Here is a 14,405-nt window from a genome sequence, read left to right on the forward strand (position 1 = left end):
ATGAATTATACGGGCAATAGAGCTATAGAGCTTATATATATATATATATATACACACACACACTGTAATTGGCAGGGTGAAATCGAGACTGAATTGAAGGAAAGCTACCTACCCTAATTCAATACTCCGTAGATGCTTATCTGTATACACCGTTAGGGTCTTAAATACGTACGGTACGGTACAGATGGAAAAGCTACATTAATGGGTGACGAGGGATGGATGGGTCTGTGTATCGATCTCTCTCTCTCTCTATATGTATGTTATGCACAGATTATAGAGTGTGTAGTAGTAGTAGTAGTAGTAGTACTAGTATACTACCTAAGGACCAATTAAGGAAGCATTTATATTACCTATATTCGGAAGGCTATACACGATTGTATATGGACATGATAATGGCAAAATATAGTGAAGAGAAGAAAGGAGAAAAAAAAAAAAAATATGCAAGAATAGGTGAATGAATGGGATAGATGGAAAGAAAGAAAGTATGCAACACCGAGACGACCAGATGACAAGAGAAACCAAGAAAAAAAAAACAAGGGTAATTAAGTAGATATAGTCAAGGAAAAGGGAGGGGTTTTTTTTTTTTCGTTTCCGCATGTAAGAGAATTTAGTGAGGCGCATTCGGAGAATGAGGTGGATGGTTCTCGAATAGATCTTCTAGGTAGGCACTTGGCGTTCGTCCTTGAGGGGGAGAAGCGAGGTTTAGACTGCTTGTTGAGTTCGCTGCGTAGGATTGCCTTAGGTTGCTGCTGCTGTGGTTGTTTTGCTGGGGTGCGTCGTGCATCCCAGATGGGGGGGACATGGGTGTGGCAGGCGGGGTAGGGCCAGAACCTGTACGTGTGTAACCGCGTGCTTGCGGCCCAAGACCGGGGACATGGTCGGGTGATAACCCGACGTTCTGGGCGAGCCCTGCGGCGGCGCTGCCTGCGGCGTAGTAGCCCGCGGGGAGATAGTTAGAGGCTCTGTTGCTATTGCTGTGTACTCCCGCGGTGGGGGAGAAGAACAGGCCGCTACCGGAGGTAGGGACTTTGGATGCGCGGCTGTCCCTGTAGCTGCTGTTACGGTTTCCGCTGATTTTTCCGAGAGACACGGAATTTTGGGCTCCGTGGCCGTGGCTGTGGGAGCGGGATCCTCTGGACCTCTTCTTCTTGGTGCGGATCAGGCCCTTGTTTTCGGAAGAGTGCATCATCATGGCTGCTCGGCGGACGGAGCGATTGACGGACCATGCGACGAGAGCGCGCCATGCGAGGACGGACAGGCCCATTGCGCCTAGGACTGCTCCAACGGCGATAAAGAGGGTTCCCTCTGGTGCGGCGGACTTTTGCATGTACGGGGCGTCGTCCGTCGGCGGGGGTGTGACGACCGGGTAGTCATTAGCTGCGGTCGTTGTGGTTGAGCTTGTACTACTGGTAGTTGATGACGTAGAAGAAGAAGAAGAAGAAGAAGTAGTAGTGGTAGTAGAAGTAGTAGTAGTAGAAGTTGTTGTTGTTGACGATGTCGACTCAGTTGAGGTTGTCGTTGTCGTTGAGGATGTCGACTCGTCTGCGGCAAAGGCTATCTGTGCCAGTATAGCGACGAGCAGGAACAAAAAGAGCGCAAGGTGAGGGCGACGGGCCGTTGAACGGCCCCCTAAGACAAAAAGCATCGTGGTCGGTGGATATATGAAGGAGTTGCCAGGGGAGACAAGGATTGAAGATGGGCGACGTCTTGTGCCCAAGAAGACCTCCTAATTCGAAACCCGGGAGACCTGATTTACCACATCGGTTCCGCGACTCGGAGCAAAGGGATCAAGGAAAACGAAGGGTAGTCGAATCGACGACAAAATTGAAACGTATATGAGAGATCGCTGAGAGATCGGTGTTGGTATCGAGGGGTGGGTGCCCCCAGGCCAGCAAGTGGGCGTGGATCCGAGCGAGTCTCCACCCAAAACACTAGGTCAACAGAGTGCGAAGGGAGACAACGATCGTATGGAGCGAGACAGTGGCGAGCTATATCAAAGAATGCATTGAATTCACGCGCATATGAAGCGTCAAGCAGGCGCTAAATGGCAAAGAAGGGGTGAGATTCAAGGCGAGGCGAAAAGAACGGCGACGCAGAGATCAGCAGCAAAAGCCTGAGTCCATCATGTGGTCCGAGATCAGGGACTGCCTGCCTCAGGCGCCAAAGGCCGTCCATGATCACGTGATTGTATTTATATTTAGCACAGTCTTATCTTTCCCCGTCTACAGTACATCCAAATTATAAGCATCAGTATGGGAATATCTTTTGGGGGGGGAAGAAATGTACACCCAAGGAGGTTCATTGTGAGCTACTTGTGACTTCTGATCCCTTTCGAACTGTGCATTTCTCTGCCTTAAACGTACAATACCTAAATCCGATGCTGAATTCCAAAAGCTTCGCCGGGTCTCTGCTCGCGATAGATTTATGATATATGGTATAATGAAACGAAGAGCATCAAAAGAACATATTTCCAACAATTGAGAAAGTAGTAAATACTATCACTGCAGCTTCTTTAGGGTACTGGACGAGGTATCTTTTTCAAAGGCCGCATAGGGAACTTGCAGACTCGTGAGGGCACTAAAAGCAACATACAGAATGGCAAAGAAGAAGAAGGTGGCAATAAGGCCCATGAAAAGTCCTACAATTGGTTAGAGAGGGCACTAGTTTTGGCGAAGTCTCAGAGGGCGCGAAGAAAACGAACCTGGAGTGAAATATTGGTACTCTTGGAAAAGGGACTTGTTGGAGGTAGTATCCTCACGGCGGGAATGGACGGAAAAGTCACGCTTCAGATCCATGTGAAGAGAGTCTTGGTAATCGTAAGTTTCGGACTGATAGACATTGGAATCGTTCTCATCAAATTCCTTTGGTGTTGTGACATAAAGAATGGTGTATCTCTTCGACGGAAGACGTCCGATAATGTCAGAAAGAAGCCCATCTAGATATGTTATCAGCCACTCGTTCTAGACCGAGTATTTCGCGGCAGAAAAACAAACCGTTGTCGGAGAGTTGGTGCTGTCTCCCTGATCCAAGGGGAAGAGAGGGAAAATCAACAACAATAACACGAGGCCCGGTGCCAAATTCGGTTGGATACGATCCAGCTAATCAATTATGTTAATCCAGAAAGCCAATAGAATGTTTAGAATCCAGATTGACATCGGGAACGACGTACAAGAAGCATCAATGACCGTAGACTGAACACCACACTCTTTCTCGAGAATTTGTTGAAGTTGCTTAACTTCCAGCACACCGGCGACTTCGTTTACCACCATTGTCGACTGGATGCTCTTATCCTGGCCGGTCATCTTCGCCGCGAGGCGGGGTGCCGCCTTACGGGTAGCGAAGTCGGTGCTGTGCACTCCGGGCTGGGAAGCAATAACATAGTAGTCTGAGGGACAGGCGTTGAATTTCGTGGAAAGGTCGTCTAGCAGGGAGGTCACAGATTTCAGTTGTGCTGAGGTAGATGCGATCCTAGGGAAGCTTTGTGAGCTCATCTGTTCGTAAAGCAACTTAAAGCAACGGCAGCGACACATACTCTGAGGTTGAGGCGAGGAAAAAGGGGGAGGTATCTTGGAAAGCATGGGTTGACACTGCCCCCAGAGCCAGCAGGGAAAAGCTACTTAAACGCATCGTGAAGATTGATGGTGCTTGCGACAAGCTGTGATATCCGCGGAAGGAATGATGTTTGGAGCCAGGCTGGTGGATTGGACGGGCTTGGAGGGCGGTCGAGCCACTGCCGGCAAGACTAAAGGCGCAAGCTTCGCATCCAACTAGTTTTTTTTTTTTTTTTTTTTTTTTTTTTTATCAATTTACAATTTTAAGGATTCCTCCACGAACACTCCTAACTTTCCCCAAAATACTGTCCATTTCTCTTGTTTTACATATTTACTGCAAGTATTTGAACCATGGGGCCCCAATTTAAAAAAAGAAAGTTGGCTCCTCGCGTTGACGAGATCAATTTCGACACAACAGCCCGGCACCAATTTTTGACTGGGTTTCGCAGACGAAAGCAACAGCGAGTACGTCAAGCGCAAGAAATTGCAGAGAATAAAGCTCGGGAAGCGAAGAGAGAGGATCGGAGAAAGGTATGCTACATCTGTGGATCTAAAGGTTACTCTGAGAGTGACTTCTCTGGCTAACCCCGTCAATTCTTTAGATCCGAGAAGAAAGATCTGCGGAGCTTCAGCTTGCTCTCGAAGAGCATCGTAAACAACTCAAAAGGATGCAAGAAGAGAACGAAAGTGGTGACGAACATGCGAACCCAAGTGATGAGGATAACGAAGAAGAAGAAGAAGAAGAGTGGAGTGGAATCCCGGAGCCTCCTGCGGTAGACTACGAAGCCGAATACATTGACGAAGATAAATACACTACTGTGACTGTCGAGGAAATGGATCCCTCCAAAGAAAGTTTGCTGCAGTCAGACGATGATACCTCGGACGAAAAGGCGGCAAAACAGCCTGACCCCACCGAAAAAAGCGACCAGTCGAAGAAACAAACGGAAAAGAACAAGAAGAAGTCGTCGGATAGCAAAACCAAAAGGAAGAAGAAGTTCAGATACGAGAGCAAGGAGGAACGCAAGATCACCCGACTGAAGGAACGGCAGTCCAACCGCAGAAAGGCTCAGGCCCGACGAGAACGATGAAACGTGATGATAGAGTTTTTTTTTTTTTTTTTGTTTTATTCCGGCGTTAAATGGATTGATCATGCATGCGTTCAGTTGAAAACACAGAGCAATAGAATACCCCGTTTTATAATACTATGTAGCGCTGGAAAATTTCTATATGTTAACTTGGAATTAGGGGGGTAATAAGCCACGCGGGTGGATAAAAAGACAGATGTATGAAAAGTATAAAACAGCTGCATAACAAGAGGCAGAGATCCTACTAGATCTATCTCCTGCAGACAGAGGTAATATAAAAGGATAGGTGGTGTGGTGTGAAAACTGTAGCACTCTTTTAAAAAAGACCGAATCCAACCTTTCCATGACTCTACGCATGTGCCTAGTCTCACGCCTAAACATTGCTGATCGAGACCTCGAGGTCGTGGAGCTCCTTCTGCAGCTCTGCGTACTTCTTTGCCATCTCCTCGTACTTGCTCTCCCACTCGTCACGAGCTGATTCGAGAGCCTGCACCTTGCGTTCGTAGTGACCAGCCTTGACGTCTGTTTGACGCAGCCTGTTTAAGAAGCCGAAAGTTAGTATTCCAGCCATTCCGGTGCGGAAAGGGGGGAAGGTTTGGGATAATATACTTCTCGTTTGTCTCCCGCAGATTCCGGTCGGCATCCTCAGCCTCCTCTTCTAGCAACTGCATACGCCTCTGGAGAGCTTCATTCTGGGTATCGTGCTGAGCACTCTGACTGGCGGCATCCTTGGCCTCCTTCAGGGAAGTCTCCAGTTTCTCCACCTCACCCTCAAGGAGTTGGTTGCGGTGGGTAAGAGATGTGATTTCCTGTTCCTTTGCCAAGTTCTCCTGCTCCAGCTTCTTCACGGTGCCCTTAAGTTCCTCAACCTTCTCCTGGGCCTCATCAGCCTCGATGCGGAGGGCGGACATTTTCTAGACGATCCTAGTTAGCTTGGAAGAGGGGTGTATACTTGGGGTCGGGTTTATTTTGATTTTCCTTATTCCGGAAATCTGTCCTTTGCATCTTCATGAGACCATCACCCAACCGATGAAGCAAGGGCTCACGAAAAAAAGGTGGTGGTGCATGTGCAGGACTTTGAGATAGCTTTCAAGCTACCCCACCAACAGCAGGGGGAGAGGGCTCACCTCCTTAATCCGATCCATCTTGAAAAGGTAACAGCGAAGAAATATGTATAGACGAAAGGGAGAAAACGAGAATCAGATAGGACAAAAAGGCTTTCGCTCAGCGATAAACCGGATGAGAAAATAGAAAGTGAGTATGTTCAACGAGATTAATGAAATGGGGGGGGGGGGAGGAAGGAGAAGTGGAGGAGAGCCTAAGTCCAAATTAATGGTAGTGCCTTACCTGGCGGTCAGCACCTGCCAACCGTCGAGGACTTACTGCCACCACGCCCCCTGATTAATGCCACAACCTAGGTACACCCAAGGATGGCTTCCGACGTGTTCCAACGGGTCTTGCCGTCTCCACGGGCAACCACGGTAAAAAAGAAAACAACCGCAAGGTAACAGGAGCTGCATCTAGAACCCTCTATCGCCGACTTGACTCGCATCAGAAACCCAGTCTTCACCCTCCTGTTTTATTTCCAGTTCTCGAATCGTATACCTACAAATATCCGCTGTCGAACCTTTGTCAACCCTTGGATGACCCGTACTGTACCCCTCCCGCCACGATGCTGGCCCTCCGAGACCAGGAAAATCTGGTGCATAGCCACCAGACCGTCGCTGCATCGAAGCCTTTGAATCACGGTGGCAAGCAGCTACAGCCCAAAACGCCAGGAGCCCGAGCCCCGAAGACGCCCTTCAAAGTGCCATTAAAGGATGAAAACGACCCCTTGGCATTTGGAAAGAAAACTGTGAAAACCTTTGGGAAGCAGAACGAAAACACCAAACCATCCGCCAAAGATGCCTTTATTACTCCTATGGGTACGCACCGCAGCGGTTTACCGGGGATATTCGATTAGAAAGTTTGAGAGCTGACAGAAGCTCATAGGAGATACTCGCAACCGTGCCCCCCTGGGTATGAAAACGACCAATGCCAAAGCTAGAGGTTTACAGACCCCCGCAGTCCCCGCAGGAACGATAAAGACGGTCAAGAAAGCTTCAACGCAGAGGGTCAAAAAGTTCTCTCCCTTTGTAGAGCAGCCGCAGTCGCAGGTGCAGCGAGAGGTGCAGGTTCGGCCTCCGCAGGATAATGTCCCCGACATCGAGTACATGCCTCCCAAGGCCAAAGGTAAGCTCTTGGACTAGTCTCCGTTCTAGCAGAGGCTCGCCATGTCTAACGCGCCAAAGACCTCCCAGATTACCCTGACGACATCACATATGACACCTCATTCCCTCAGTTTCAGCCAAAGAACTTAGCACTGGGCTTGGAAAGCGTCTACGGTGATAATGAAATTGGAAGCGATGGACTCACAAAGCGGGAGCGCAAATTCCAACAAGATTCGGTCGCGTACGACAAAATGGTGGACGAAATGATCCTGAAGCAGGTCGAGGGCATGGGATTTGACGAAAGTGGTGATAGTGATCAGTGTCGTAGGACAGGCATGTCGCAGCACCGTCTTGAAGCACGCCGTCCCAGGATTCCTGCGGGTAAAACCAGATATCATACTGGGATTTCCACCATTCGTGCCCGGGATGCCGCTACCGCTCTTTCAAGCACTGAACGTTCCATCTCACAACCCCGGGCAGCTCTTGTGAAGTCGAAGGTGAGAGTTGCCTCGTCATTATTCCCTTCGAAGAAACCTCGAGTCCCTATCAATCCCTCCGCCATGCGCCATGCCGCAGCTACTGCAAGCTCCCGAACGACCCTGGGGTACACCAAGGGTCGTGAAGTGTCGTCTCGGCTGCAAGGCAAGAACAAGACCCATGCCCAGCCGCCAGCCGCCCAAAGAATTTTATCTCCAGAGACCTACCTGCAGCCCTACGGAACTTCTTCGGATGTGGAAGTGAGCCAACCAGCTGAAGAGCTGTTTCCTCCATTTGAAGAAGATGAAGAGACCCTCAACTTCCAGCTAACCTTGTAAGCACAAGGAAACTGTGAAATTTAAATTTTCAAATGATGCAAGCTGGCTTGAGAGCCCCGATCACGACTACGATGTTTTGCACCCTTGATATTTATTTTATTTTATTTTATTTTTCCGGTTGCCTGCCACCTTCCCGCTGAAGGGTTAATTAAAGAAAGGGGAGGGGGCGTGGATCAAGCAATGGCCATCAATGAATTACTACTACTACTACGGCTTACTACCGGTATGGGGCGGGGGGGCGTCTGCTACTTGTATTTTATTATGGATTGTTGGGGGTCTGGATCAGAGGCAGGAAGGACCATTATTTCCACATTGATACACTATTTAAGGACCACTGTTACTGGAGTTTAGGGCAATGACATGAATAAAAAAAAATATCCTATATCCCATCGATGATATATACCTACTTGTTATACATAACAGGGGAGAGAGTGGGACACGCCGATCGGAGTGTTCCAGACACATCCGGAACCATTGGGAGGTCCAGCGTTCTTCCTTCGGGACCCAAGGAGGGAGTTCGTCGGATGGTGGGACATATATAGAGAGAGACATTAAACTACTCCAATAAGGTAGGTAGAAGGGTCATCCATCTCATCTACTCAAGAATGAGTACTTGATCATCTGTATAGCGATTAGGTGCTGGGAAAAAAACCTCCTCCCCCCCCCCCCGGGTAACTAAGCCATTGATGGAAGAGGTGTTCATTGTGTGTTCTCACCGCTATAACCAACTAACTAACTAATAATAATAATCATCATTCCTAACTCGAATGGGACCCGTCTCGTCCCTTGGGAACCACACTTGTTGAGCCAGATGGAACTGGGAACACTTGTCAAATGCTGGGTGAATAATAACAGATAACTATCGCCAGAGGGAAGGAAAGGAATAATAACAACAGGAATAATAGAGAATAATATTGTAAATAAATAAATAAACCCGTAGTGACCCAGAGTGCTCGTTAATATCTAAGCAACACCTCCTCTCGCCAGCTTCCTCTTCTTCTCTTCCTCTTCCGCCCCCCTTCCTCCTCCTCCTCTCACGTCCCACCCGTGTCAATTCCTCCCCTTGACACTTCCTCTTCTTCTTTTCTTCCTCTCTCATTCTTTCTCCCCTCACATCCGCCAATTCGTCTCCCTTGGCCATGACCACCGTGCATCCCGAGTCCCTCGAGGACTTCGAGTTTATCCAAACTCCTCCCGCCTCCTGTACCACTCCCGCAGATGCCTGTGGTGTGCGAACAACCTCGGTGGGTTTTCTCTCCTGTTCAATTGCTGTTCTCGGAACAGCTGATTTCTGACCTTTTCATCTGGGATACTGACCTCCTCCCCCCCCCCTTTTTTTTCTAGTACCCTGCCATCAAAAATGCCCCCGTTCCTGCAGATGCTGCCGGTAGCGACAGCTTCTCCAACATCCTCCTCTTTTCCCTGCTGCTCCTGGTCCCATGGTACCTCGCTCGCCAGGTTGGTGGCGGCTTCTACACTACCATCTTCTTCGCTATCTTCACTACAATCCCCATTTTGATGGCCTTCTGGTCTGTGGCTTCTAGCATCTCCCCCCGCAAGAACGAAAAGGCCAAGTATGCTGGCCGTCCCGTTGAGTACTACCTCAACTTCCACAGCGAACATGATCGCGCTACCTACCGCGGAAAGAGCAAGATCCCCATGGAAGTCTTCTACGAGAAGTACTTCAATGGCGAAGTTGACTTTAAGATGGATGCTCTGGAGGCTCTCGAGTTCCGCCACGATTGGGCCAACTTCCGCTTCACAATGGGCCTCTACAAGCATTTCCTGCTTGGTTTCCTCCCCGAACTACTTGTCCACTCTCGTTCTCAGGGTATTTATCTCTTTTGCCCTCGGAATTCTCCAAGGTAATGGCTAATTCAGGATGTAGATGAGGAACAGGTCCGTGACCACTACGACCGCGGTGATGATTTCTACGCTTGGTTCTTGGGCCCCCGTATGATCTACACTTCTGGTATTATTAGCGACGTGAATAAGGAGGAGACCCTTGAGGAGCTCCAGGATAACAAGCTGGCTGTGGTTTGTGAGAAGATTGGTGTTAAGCCTGGTGACACCATCCTCGATCTCGGCTGTGGTTGGGGTACTCTGGCTAAGTACGCCTCGGTTCACTATGACGCTCATGTTACCGGTATTACTCTTGGCCGCAATCAAACTGCTTGGGGTAACAAGGGTCTGCGCAACGCCGGTATTGAGGAGTCCCAGAGTCGCATTGTGTGCACGGATTACCGCGATGCTCCCCGTATCGAGGGTGGCTACAAGAAGATTACTTGTCTTGAAATGGCTGAGCACGTCGGTGTTCGCCACTTTTCTTCTTTCCTGTCTCAGGTTTACGATATGTTGGACGATGACGGTGTCTTCTTCCTGCAGATCGCTGGTCTTCGCAAGTCCTGGCAGTACGAGGATCTCATTTGGGGTCTGTTCATGAACAAATACATCTTCCCTGGAGCTGACGCTAGTACCCCCCTTGGATTCGTCGTTGACAGACTTGAGGGTGCTGGATTTGAAATTAAGGGAGTTGACACCATTGGCGTCCACTACTCTGCCACTCTGTGGCGCTGGTACCGCAACTGGATGGCCAACCATGAGAAGGTCGAGGCTAAGTACGGAAAGAGATGGTTCAGAGTATGCATTTCTTCTTCCATGATATATTTTTTTTTTGGTTCTAGCTGACCTTTTTTTTTTTTTTTTTTTTTTTAGATCTGGGAATACTTCCTTGCTTACTCCACCATCACTTCTCGCCAGGGTGGTGCTACCTGCTGGCAGATTACGCTGGTTAAGAACATCAACTCCACCCACCGTGTTGAGGGCATCAACTCCCAGTTCGGCCTTGAAGGTGCCCGTGAGGCTGCTGCCGCTAACGTTGGTCATGGCGTTGTTCCTAGCGCCCACGTCCCTACCAAGGCATAAAGTGCGCTGTCAAAAATTCTCCACTAGCTTGAGTCGCATCTTTCTTTGATTTATTCGAGTTGAGCATATGACCCAGCGTCAAAGGCAAACGGTCAGACATGGAGAACGAAGCAGAGTAACGGAGAACGAAGAACGGAGAGTGGAGAGCAGAGACGAGAAGAAAAGTCAAGAAAGAGGATGGCATGATTTAATGGTAATGAGGAGAGATCACGGGATACGCCAGACGCCAGACGCTTGATATTAAATATCAAATGTCCGGCGAGAGAGCGAGCAAGAGATCGAGATCTATGATATTCCTTTTTTTCCCTTTCCTTTTCCTTTCCTTGATATCTTTTTTTTTATTGTACGATGATTCTGATCTGATCTCACTATATACCCTTCTCTTCCTTGTTCCCTGGGCACAAGGAAGCTGTGTGTGTGTGTGTGTGTACCAGTACTAGTATCAGAAGCCATGTATTAATGAGAAATAAAACCCATGATGTGATATATTATGATTACGGTCCTTTATTTGAGTGCATTCATTAGTTAATGCGGGATGGATGGATGGATGGATGGATGGATGGATGGATAGATAGATAGATAGATAGATAGATATGAATGGATAGTTATGTTGGTTTCGAGATTGTTGTTCTAAAGGTTAACCATCTACTAAAAATCCCTACAGGGGGATTGGGATATTCAGCTTCAAGTTGTCCTTGATATGTGATGTATTCATCGTCGATGGGGGCAGGTTTCAGTTTCAGTTGACAATACTACGGACTCACGGAGTGAGTAATACAGTAATATCCAGGTACTATTTTGATATCGAGGTAGATTATTATATATGTATCTCTCTGAGGGTGAAATAGGGAAACATTTTTTTGGTAAAGATAGTTATCATTAATCATTTCTGACACACACACACACACTCTCTCTATATACACGCAGACATAAAAGAAGTCAATCTATACAAAACGGATAGAGAGCATCGGTATATATTCAGCGAATTGCTGTTTCGTTTACATCTTTGGCTTCATCGAACTGCAGCATGGTTCTGGATGCAGGGTAGACTTGTTGAAGCTCTGCGACGACTGCGGCACATCCAAGGCTGGGTTCTTTGTGAAGAAGCCATCGGGCTTGAGCATGACGCTGATGCGCTCCATAGGCATAACAGGGAAATCCTCGACACGAGGGTTGTGGGTGAGACCGAAAGCTAAAAGAAAAAGAAAGAAAAAGTCAGCGGATTGGGTTTTTTTTTTTGAAGCTCTTGAAATAAATTGGCAGAGGGGGGGCTTACTGTGCCAGAGAACCACGTCCTCATTTTCTGTGTTATCCTTGCGCTTAACCCAGGTTTCCACGCCTTCCGCGCGCTTGCTTTGATTTGTGAACTCGCCCGCGGCATAAAGTTCTTCGTCTTGATACTTGGTGACCCAGATTGGCTTCGATGCGAACTCGGCTCGTTGGTAGCCCATTGCGTGCTTGGGCATGATGATCATCTGGCTGGGTGCAGCCATAAGCTTGTATGCTACGGGCTTATAGGTGATGGGGTTAATGATATTGTCGTTGCGAATCTTGAAGACACGGTGGCGCTGGATATCAGTCTCTGCGGTGCCAGACTCCTTGATCACTGTTTCTTCAGTAGTGTATCCAACCAGATACGGGTTGCTGTGGTCCTCCGGAAGAGGAACACTTTCCTGATAATAGACAGTATTGTTGAAACCATCAATGGCAGGATCGATTCTCAGAGAGAACATGTGTTGGTGGTAAGGAGCCATGACGCCAGGTCCAACATTAGTCCCCCACTTGACAGTCTCTCCATTCTCATTATCGAATGGAACAGTTGACAGAATACCTGTGGCACGGACTTCCAGTTCAATATTTGCGGCCTGGTCCAAGATGTACGCAAAGATGTACTCGTAGTTGGCAACTGTGCAGATCATTTGGAGCACAAGCTGGCGATTGCGAACAACAGTAGCTGCACCAGACCTGTAATTGGTGTGCTTGTGTTGGATACCATTATCTTGTTCGTGCATGCAGATAACATTCTTTAAAAGGACAGGCTGACCCTTGGAGTCAGAACGATAGCCATCGAAATACTTAATATGGCCGAGACAGTCACAGCCCAAAGTCAATTGGTTGGCATTGAGACCGAATCCAACATCTCCAACGTCAAAGGCCTGCTTTCGGTGATATGGTGCGCGGGGATCTACATGCATATGGGATTAGTTCTCGTGCCTGTAGGGGCTGTCATGGGCACACTCACCTCCATAAGGGACGGTCATTTCAGACATGGAAAGTCGATAGAGGACGTTGCGGTTGTCATACGTAAGATTGTGAAGAACCAAGCCCTCACGGTTGTTAAATCCCACTCTGAATCGCCACTTTTGCCAGGACACCTGATTTCCGTCCAGCGAAAATGAGGGGCCTTCTGGTTGTTGGACAATATAGGGCTTGAGATCGGTTCGGAGGTCACCACCTAGGAGGTCATGAGCGTATTGAATCGTCTCAACTGGCTTCCAAGGCTGGGTCTCTGTAGTTTGAGTATCTGCACCACCGGGTAGGTAGTCCATGCGAACTAACTCGTGGGTATGGCCGTGGAAAACTGGAGAAAACTTCAAGGGGGTGGAGTAGTGGTTGTTTTGCGGGTGGTCTACGGCCACCACGTACATGAAACATTGGAAAAGTCGTCGTGTCTCATCGGGACTATCAGAGCCATACATCCATGGATCATTGCAGACTCTCACGCCTTCTGGGAGCTGCAGCTTCTCAATCTCTGCCAGGACGGCGGGATGCTTCATGCACAGCTCTTCAATGGCAGTGATCTCGTCGATATCAATTGGGGGCTATGGTCTTTGTGAGCTGGGTCGATCCGGCAAACGTAATGAAGCGGGTCAACATACCTGGACTCCAAGGGGCAATTCCTTCACGTAGATAATAGATGCATTGTCAGCATTGAACAAGGCTTTGCAGCACGCACCCGTGTCTAGACGGTGGAAGTAGGAGTAAATAAGACGGGTGGGCTTTCGAGGAAGAGGCTTCCCTAGTCGTTCTGCTTCAATATAAGGGATAACCTCCTTCTTGAGAGGCTCTTGGAGGTCAATTCGGTTAATTCGAAGCCCGACACCCGGGAAAGCAGATTTCAGAATTCGGTGTCCCAGACGGATTTCTTGAGGGGTGAGAGGGTCAAAGGGGTGAAGGTTGGCTGTCAGAGGCAGCGTACGCCCTTGGGATGATAGGGACATTGTATTGCGTATGTATATTGGAGAAGGGGAAGGGGGAGAGGAATGGGTATAGATATTGGGTATACAGGTAAAGAAGGAGTGTTAGTAAGGGTTACTCCTGGAGTAATTGAAGCAGAGAAGGATATCTGGGACGGGCAGAGGTTTAAGTAGTCAGCTCAAGGTAAACCTCGCATGATAGACACCTGGAGGGAGTGTCTGTGTCACCGCAGTTAGAGCGCGATAGAGGCGAAATTGAGGATGTTGAAGTGTATCCACGATTCTACGGCCTGTCCGTCTGCATGGACCTGCCTAATCGGGAAGGTCCCGGCTAGATCCATTCTCTTTGCGAGTGGGTCACGTTTATAAGGACAAGAGGGAAACGCAGCCAGACAGTGCTTAAGAAGAAGAAGAAGAAGGAGAAGGAGAAGGAGAAGGAGAAGGAGAAGGAGAAGGAGAAGAAGAAGGAGAAGAAGAAGGAGAAGAAGAAGGAGAAGAACAGAGCAGTCCCCAGTCTGGGTAACTATCCCTGAAAGAGATTGGTCCTTTCATTGCGTTCGTGATATCGTAAATCCGATCCTGTATGATGATAGAAAACTCTCAGGCTCTGAATGCGGTAACT

At 48.5% G+C, this 14,405-nt stretch overlaps 7 protein-coding genes across 7 annotated transcripts; 3 read left to right on the top strand and 4 right to left on the bottom strand.

The window, feature by feature from the left end:
* Window positions 1–523: 523 nt before the first annotated feature.
* On the bottom strand, window positions 524–2,092 carry P175DRAFT_0502655 (uncharacterized protein). The gene has a single exon (XM_040897436.1). The coding sequence runs from the start codon at window positions 1,643–1,645 to the stop codon at window positions 608–610; it is 1,038 nt and encodes a 345-aa protein (XP_040750536.1). The 5' UTR covers window positions 1,646–2,092; the 3' UTR covers window positions 524–607.
* Window positions 2,093–2,273: 181 nt separating this feature from the next.
* On the bottom strand, window positions 2,274–3,681 carry P175DRAFT_0502656 (Ac45/VOA1 transmembrane domain-containing protein). The gene is made up of 5 exons (XM_040897437.1): window positions 3,533–3,681; window positions 3,170–3,468; window positions 2,994–3,098; window positions 2,702–2,935; window positions 2,274–2,638 (listed from the first exon to the last, which is right to left on the bottom strand). Exons 1-5 carry the CDS (start codon window positions 3,625–3,627, stop codon window positions 2,499–2,501), a joined length of 873 nt encoding a protein of 290 aa, XP_040750537.1. The 5' UTR covers window positions 3,628–3,681; the 3' UTR covers window positions 2,274–2,498.
* Window positions 3,682–3,929: 248 nt separating this feature from the next.
* On the top strand, window positions 3,930–4,960 carry P175DRAFT_0502658 (rRNA-processing protein RRP17). The gene has a single exon (XM_040897438.1). The coding sequence runs from the start codon at window positions 4,220–4,222 to the stop codon at window positions 4,637–4,639; it is 420 nt and encodes a 139-aa protein (XP_040750538.1). The 5' UTR covers window positions 3,930–4,219; the 3' UTR covers window positions 4,640–4,960.
* Window positions 4,837–5,895, bottom strand: P175DRAFT_0502659 (tropomyosin). The gene is made up of 3 exons (XM_040897439.1): window positions 5,764–5,895; window positions 5,246–5,550; window positions 4,837–5,172 (listed from the first exon to the last, which is right to left on the bottom strand). The coding sequence occupies exons 1-3, from the start codon at window positions 5,779–5,781 to the stop codon at window positions 5,010–5,012; spliced, it is 486 nt and encodes a 161-aa protein (XP_040750539.1). The 5' UTR covers window positions 5,782–5,895; the 3' UTR covers window positions 4,837–5,009.
* A 401-nt stretch (window positions 5,896–6,296) lies between these two features.
* Window positions 6,297–8,022, top strand: P175DRAFT_0502663 (uncharacterized protein). Its single transcript, XM_040897440.1, has 3 exons — window positions 6,297–6,561; window positions 6,629–6,868; window positions 6,928–8,022. Exons 1-3 carry the CDS (start codon window positions 6,309–6,311, stop codon window positions 7,659–7,661), a joined length of 1,227 nt encoding a protein of 408 aa, XP_040750540.1. The 5' UTR covers window positions 6,297–6,308; the 3' UTR covers window positions 7,662–8,022.
* Window positions 8,023–8,800: 778 nt separating this feature from the next.
* P175DRAFT_0494299 (putative cyclopropane-fatty-acyl-phospholipid synthase) lies at window positions 8,801–10,586 on the top strand (the record flags this gene model as incomplete). Its single annotated transcript, XM_040896010.1, has 4 exons — window positions 8,801–8,905; window positions 9,006–9,492; window positions 9,550–10,301; window positions 10,377–10,586. 4 exons carry the CDS (start codon window positions 8,801–8,803, stop codon window positions 10,584–10,586), a joined length of 1,554 nt encoding a protein of 517 aa, XP_040750541.1.
* Window positions 10,587–11,584: 998 nt separating this feature from the next.
* Window positions 11,585–13,807, bottom strand: P175DRAFT_0441910 (amine oxidase; the record flags this gene model as incomplete). Its single annotated transcript, XM_040894093.1, has 4 exons — window positions 11,585–11,778; window positions 11,863–12,771; window positions 12,829–13,408; window positions 13,466–13,807. 4 exons carry the CDS (start codon window positions 13,805–13,807, stop codon window positions 11,585–11,587), a joined length of 2,025 nt encoding a protein of 674 aa, XP_040750542.1.
* Window positions 13,808–14,405: the final 598 nt, after the last annotated feature.

Source organism: Aspergillus ochraceoroseus (assembly GCF_002846915.1).
Source record: "Aspergillus ochraceoroseus IBT 24754 chromosome Unknown P175scaffold_6, whole genome shotgun sequence".
Lineage (NCBI taxonomy): Eukaryota > Fungi > Ascomycota > Eurotiomycetes > Eurotiales > Aspergillaceae > Aspergillus > Aspergillus ochraceoroseus.